Source organism: Macrobrachium rosenbergii, chromosome 18 (genome assembly GCF_040412425.1).
Source record: "Macrobrachium rosenbergii isolate ZJJX-2024 chromosome 18, ASM4041242v1, whole genome shotgun sequence".
NCBI classification, from domain to species: Eukaryota; Metazoa; Arthropoda; class Malacostraca; order Decapoda; family Palaemonidae; genus Macrobrachium; species Macrobrachium rosenbergii.
This window is the reverse complement of record NC_089758.1, coordinates 17491734-17499233: the sequence shown is the minus strand read 5'-3', so window position 1 is coordinate 17499233 and position 7500 is coordinate 17491734. Positions and strand designations below refer to the sequence as shown.

Below are 7500 nucleotides of genomic sequence, written 5' to 3'. Positions count from 1 at the left end.
TCTTCCAGTCTCTCCACGGGACCATACCACCTCAAAGCACTCTGGTACATCATTCCCCCTTTTGACAACACCACTGTACACTTAGACAATTGATTTTTAAAACTCAGCCTTGTTATTTCATTAATCTTTTTTTTTTTTTGCAGTCAGCAACTACACATCACCACTTAAAGGAGAATGAGATCAATTGATATACAGCTGATACTATGGCGAATTAATAAGTACTATTATATAGTGAGGAAAATTATAAAAATGGAAATGAATATGCAATATTTGTTGCACGCAGTATTGTTTGAAATCGGTTGTTACGATACAAGGTACAAATTTCTATTAAAACAATGTTAAGTCTTCAAAAACGTCTTAATCAGTAAGCTCTGTAGAGAGATAAAGTGACTCCCTTGTGTGCTTCTACACTGGAAAATATTAAAATACTGAAATTATTGCCACTAGACAATAACTCTAAGCCATAGTCCTGGCTTCGGGAAACCCTTTCTTTCCAGAAGTCATCGCAAATTCTGGAGACTTCCTTGAAATCTGCAGGAAAGGGATGTCCAAAAAAAAAAAAAATGAGAAAGAGAAAGAGAGGAAAAATACTGAGAGAATCAAAATCTGCATATCCAAATTTGGGGGGTGGGGGAGATAGTGACCAGCAGAGTTTCCACGAACCTGAGATGGAAGATGACTCAATAAAAAAGGAAAGACAACCAGTTTCCTTTAGGTAATGATCCCTCCTCTCTCTCTCTCTCTCTCTCTCTCTCTCTCTCTCTCTCTCTCTCTCTCTCCCATAGAAATCCGGTCTTATGTATCTTCTGCCTTGAGTTAGGCATCTGGTTGTTAGTTGAGTAAATCTGGCTGGAAGAAAGAAAAGAAAAAGAAGAGAGGAAAAACATTATCTCTCTCTCTCTCTCTCTCTCTCTCTCTCTCTCTCTCTCTCTCTCTCTCTCTCTCTCTCTCTCTCTCTCATGTGGGAGGAATACCTCGTATCACTAAGATACAGGCATGTTAAACAGGAACAGAAAAAAAAAATTGTTGTAGGTGTAATGGAACTTTTGTTTTTAGCAAGTCAGAAGTAACTTTAATCCGAGTAGCAAATTGCTTTTACGAACATAATTGTTCTTTTTTTAGAGCTACTGCCACGTTCAATCTCTTGCCTCTAAAAAAAGAACAATTATGTTCGTAAAAGCAATTTGCTACTCAGATTAAAGTTGCTACTGACTTGCTAAAAAACACAATTTTTCTGTTCCTGTTTCACATGCCTGTATCTTAGTGATACGAGGTATCCCTCCCACATGAGAGAGAGAGAGAGAGAGAGAGAGAGAGAGAGAGAGAGAGAGAGAGAGAGAGAGAGAGAGAGAGAGAGAGAGAGAGAGAGAGGAGGGACCGTTACCTAAGGGAATCTGGCTGCCTTTCGCGTTTTACTGAGTCATCTTCCATCTCAGGTTCGTGGAAACTCTACTGGTGACTATCTACCCCACCCCCAAGTTTGGACATGTAGATTTTGATTTTCAGTATTTTTACTCTCTTTCTCTTTCTCATTTATTTTATTGTCTTTTGGACATCCCAAAGTGGAGCAAAATGAGTAAAAAATATAAAAATAGTGTACTGTGGTAATATAATGAATAAAAAAGAATTTTATGAAATGCCATAGGAACAAGTAGAGTGACTGCATGTATTTGTAGAGTGCTATCATATCTAAGAGCCATTAGTGAAAGAAATATATGATAAAAAGCAACAAGAAATGAAGATAGAAATAGCCAGGGGGAGATTTAGAATTAGATATTGGCAAATAATCTAAAAAGAATTATCAATACACACAGTAATGCATTATCTCCGTGGATAAGAAGGAAACTGGAAAGTTATTAAAAATAAATGATTAATTCTGGTACATCCGTGTTAAAATTAATTAACTTTTGAGGAAAAAATATATATTTTTTCAATATGCGCATGCCTTCGAAAAAATATATTTTAAAACATTCACCCTAACAATTATTTTTGAGTCGTGGTAAAATACGAAAGATTTAACCTGTCAGTTAAAATAAAATTATTTCTTATCTCTTTTCTTTTAGTTTTACGCATACGTTGCAAAACAGAACAGTTAATTTTTTTACTCTCTTTTGCGACTCATTGAAATTCTGCACCGAGAACTGTTGTCCTGAAATTGTCCTGCAACACCTGAGGCGAGAGTTGCTCTGAAAGTTGAGCTACTGCGAAATTATTGTTCTTGGAGGAAAGAGAAAGGACAATTGGGAGGAAGGCGAGTCAGAATGGTGGGCGAAGAGGCGGGCAGTGAAGTTGGACTTCAAAAGAGAAATGTTTGTGAGAATTTCGTTTTCATCTTTTATTTTTCGGAGCCAACATGCAATTAGTTGTTCATTCAACATTTTTGAGAGAGAAAGAGAGAAGGTGAGTGTATATGCTAGAGAGAGAGAGAGAGAGAGAGAGAGAGAGAGAGAGAGAGAGAGAGAGAGAGAGATTTTGTCCATCAAGATAAAATAAGACGGCTGAGAGAGAGAGAGAGAGAGAGAGAGAGAGAGAGAGAGAGAGAGAGAGAGAGAGAGAGAGATTTTGTCCATCAAGATAAAATAAGACGGCTGAGAGAGAGAGAGAGAGAGAGAGAGAGAGAGAGAGAGAGAGAGAGAGAGAGAGAGAGAGAAATTTTGGGAGACAGACAGACATACGGACAGATAGAGAATGTGTATGTTCGTGTGTCTGAGAGAAATTCAGAAAGGCAATAAAAGTGCTTACACATTTCTTACATTGCAACTAATCCAGTCCCTAAGAAGTTTTGTTTCATTGTTTGTTTTCTCATACGCAATATTTCAAAACTGGTAATAATGTTACAAAATTTTATTATCAATTTCTCAGTTTTATGTATCATCATAAGAGCAGCTTCTCCCAACCTAAAAGGTAATTACCCTGCTTTGTAACAAGTTTAAGCAAATGCTTTCTGATTCACCACTGCCCAAGACTTCATCTCAAGCTTGAACAAGCTTGAATTAGATTTTTCTACGAATATTTCTTCGGGGCACTGATTTCATATCATCTGTGGTGGACATCAGTGTCAAATCTAAGGGTTCCGTTAGGATACGGTAAACGTGATAGCGGGGGAGCTGGTGAGGGTGGGGTAGGGGGGCGCGGGGAGGGGCGGGCTGGGGTCACTAGCTATGGTCCGGGTGGGGGGGGGGCGGGGGCCACTAGCTATGGTCCACCATAAATATGGGCATTCACGTTCACCTTTAATATTTACAGCTACCAGTGAAACCTGGAGAAGGATATGACGTCACCTGTGTATTTGTGCGCATGTGCGAATATTCGTGTGCCTGTCTAAGGATGTTTCAAGATCCTACGAGCAGAACTGGATGAAAACTCATAGACATATTCATTCCGTGATCACCTCGAAATTGTAACTTTTGCTAAAAACTGGTAAAATGAAGTCCATTTTACCCATTACAAGTATTACGGTTGTTCAGTTTCCCAAAATCTTCATAAGGGTTACGCGTTTGTAGGTTAATTTTTGTATTGCATGTTCATTTTCCATGCATAATCAGTTTATGCGGGTATTGATATTAGGTTAATCATATATGACTGAGAAGCCTTGACGGAGGTATGAAATGTTTCTAATCACATGCAGAGATGCACAACAAAGACATTTACTACATTTATTTTCTGCCTCTTCCTAACAGTATAGTGAATATTAAGTTGCAGTAAAAATATTCATTCACTTATAACCGAAGCTTGACATAGTAACATTAAGGAAGAGATGAAATTAAACTCGGCCTCCATTAGAACGAAGTTTGAAGGAGATGAATGAGAATACTTTCCGAGCAGAAGAGAAAAATGTTTTATACATTTTTTTTTGGCGAGACCCTAGGATTTACGAGCTCAATTTAAGGAGGAATTGTGAAGAAATCCGATCTGTTGATCTTCAAATGAGGATGTTCAGAAAGGTTATGATTCATAACGTTTACATTTCAGGAGTAGAGGGTGATAAGACCAGAAAATATTTTCATCTTGGTTAGAGCAGTCATATGCATATAATGTATATATATATATATATATATATATATATATATATATATATATATATATATATACATATGTATAAATATATATATATATATATATATATATATATATATATATATATATATATATATATATATATATATATATATATATATATATATATATATATATATATATATTACAATTCTCGTACCTGACACAATGCTTGGTAACGGTATCATCAGAAACCTTTTTAGGAATCTTAATACATATAAATATCATGTAAGGCCGATCTAATTCCGTAATTATTTCTCATACATTTACATATTTGCATACTCTGACACATACACACATAAATATATATAAATATATATATACATATATATATATAGTGTATATATATACATATATATATATATATATATATATATATATATATATATATATATATATATATATATATATATATATATATATATATATATGTGTGTGTGTGTGTGTGTGTGTGTGTGTGTGTGTGTGTGAGTGTGTGTACAGTATATATATAATAGCTCATACGTGTGATTAAGCGAGCAGTTCAATACAGCCAGGATGCTGACCCAGAAAGAGTAAGCAAACTTTTACATCATCAATTGATTGTCAATTTCATATCTATTTAATCAAATAAATATTCTGTGATTACGCAATTACAGAACTGTAGCGCTGTAGTTATTCAGTAATCTAATTTTTGGGATTAATTGAAATAGTTTTTATCAAATATTATGCCGATTTATTTCGTCACAATAAATTCGCGAGATATATTAATCGATATGTACTGTATCATGTATCACTGTCGTAATGATAAAAGAGTAAATAAACAACGTTTTACATACATACATACATACATACATACATACATACATACATACATACATACATACATACATACATACATAAATAAACATATATATGTGAAGATATCACAAAGGAGGGCATTCTCAGATGAGACCAAAATTTCTAGAAACAGTCGTTCGGAAATAAAAATTATTATTATTATTATTATTATTATTATTATTATTATTATTATTATTATTATTCTAAATTCGCAAAGCGGAATATTCCTATGAGCTTATGTGGAAGGAAAGCGGAGAGAACATAAAAATAAGAAAAGGAAAAATCAACTTACATGAAAATAAATACATACATAAGCGGGGACATAAATAAATAAAAAACTAAGTCACATCTCCGAATAATGTTATATCTTAGACCGTAATAAAAGAAAAAATGATTTCATGAAAAAAATGAATTTTGGGGGGACATAATAGTGTAGCATAGAAAATTAATGGAAAGAGAAGTATTTCACGAGAACGTGTTGCAACTAAAATCCTTCACTAAAATGTTTAATTAGTCAGCATTACGAAATCTGTGCATGAAAATGTGTCTGCTTTTGAAAGAATTTTAAAGAATATGATTATGTCTTTTGATAAGATGTAGCAGAGGATTTAAGTAGAGAAAAAGCGTATGAAAATTATTTTTATGGTAGCTCGTTATTGTACAGAAATTATTGAATTTGTAATACAAACCAAATATGTTATAATATGTGTATATATATATATATATATATATATATATATATATATATATATATATATATATATATATATATATATATATATATATATATATGAAATTTTTATCACACCGTGATTTATATACAATCATGAAGCTACAAATGTCGCTTAATATCAAATTCACGCTACCTCAGGAATATCTCCGATGGAAATTGTCGCCGAAGGGGATTTACTTAAGTGATAAATGAATCCGACGATACTAGTTCATTTATCACTTATATAAATTCCCCTTCGGCGACAATTCTCCATCGGAGATATTCCTGAGGTAGTGAATTTGATATTGCGACATTTAACTTCATGATTATATATATATATATATATATATATATATATATATATATATATATATATATATATATATGTGTGTGTGTGTGTGTGTGTGTGTGTGTGTGTGTGTGTGTGTGTTTGTAAGTATACTGTACATATATTATATATATACATATACATATATGTATATATAAATGTGTATATATATATATATATATATATATATATATATATATATATATATATATATATATATATATATATATATATATATATATATATATATATATCAGATTACAAAATATTTGATTTATGAGTAAAAATATACTATGGCAGCTAAAACCCAAATTAAAGTAACTAAGAGACATTAATTTTTTCGTTTCTCTTTTCTAGGTAGCACATCCATCTGGCTAACAGTAACCTTCACGATCGAGAGGTATATAGCCATCTCTCATCCTATCAAGGGGAAGGTACGTTAATTTCTTTTATGTTCAAGTCCCCGATCTACTTGTGTAGTGAAGTTTCTCGTCAATGGTTGCTGATTAAACAAGAAATGCCTCATGGCTTTTCTGAATCGTGGTGGTTATGCACGTTTGTGGTTTTGCAATATTTATAATTATCGTTTGTGTTTTCATTACAGCAATCTAGTTTAGACATTCAGTCTTATAAGTTAGGCATTCGTATATATGCATACCTGTATATATATATATATATATATATATATATATATATATATATATATATATATATATATATATATATATTTATATATGTATATATTATATATATAAATATATATACATATATATATGTATATACTGTATATGTATACATATGAGTGTGTGTGTGTGTCACTGAATGCTCAAGATAAATGTTCATACAGTGAACACCAACGGTAATTACAGGTGAGCACATAGGCAACGATTCCAACAAATGCAGATATAACCACGGACGTGAAAGTCACTGTTACATTTCATGTTTAACAAACGTTAGTGTTAGCAAATAATGACCCGATAAATGTACCTAATTGGGGTGAATTTAAATGATAATTTCTGGGATACCAGAATATAAAAAAGCATTCCTTCTCCTGGATGAAATACCTTGTATTCTTCACTAACAGAAACAGTATCGGAAACTTAACAATCCGTCATACTTAATGCTTTGTTTGTCCAGAAAGATTTCATTCAATGCTTACGTCGTTTGAATTCATTCAAAGCGCTTTACTAATTCTTGAGGTGTACTTGAAAAGACTTATTCTTCTTTTTTCCTCTTACAGGAGGCGTATCTGAATCAGTTTCATCTATTTGGTCCGTCCAAACTTTTTCGGTCCGCCCTCATATCTTAAAACCTACTGAGGCAAGAGGGCTGCAAATTGGTATGGTGATCATCCACCCTCCAATTATCAAACATACCAAATTACATCCCTCTAACCTCGGTAGTTTTTATTTTACCTAAGGTTTAAAGAAAGCCATAACCGTACTTCTGGCACCGATATAAGTACTAACAACATAGGCCACCACCTGACCGTGGTTGAGTTTCATGGGCCGCGCTGTACAGAAAACTCAATTTGCTCCTGAAGAAACTTCGGCGCATTTTTTACTTGTGTATTTAATTGACAGTA

General features: G+C 32.9%; 1 protein-coding gene across 1 annotated transcript in view; it reads left to right on the top strand.

Moving 5' to 3' along the window:
* LOC136848158 (G-protein coupled receptor daf-37-like) overlaps positions 1 to 7500 on the top strand; it is an 82768-nt gene that overhangs the window by 53225 nt on the left and 22043 nt on the right. Inside the window, exon 2 of the mRNA XM_067120437.1 lies at positions 6273 to 6349. Within this exon, the coding sequence (XP_066976538.1) occupies positions 6273 to 6349 (77 nt within the window). The remainder of the gene's footprint in view (positions 1 to 6272; positions 6350 to 7500) is intronic.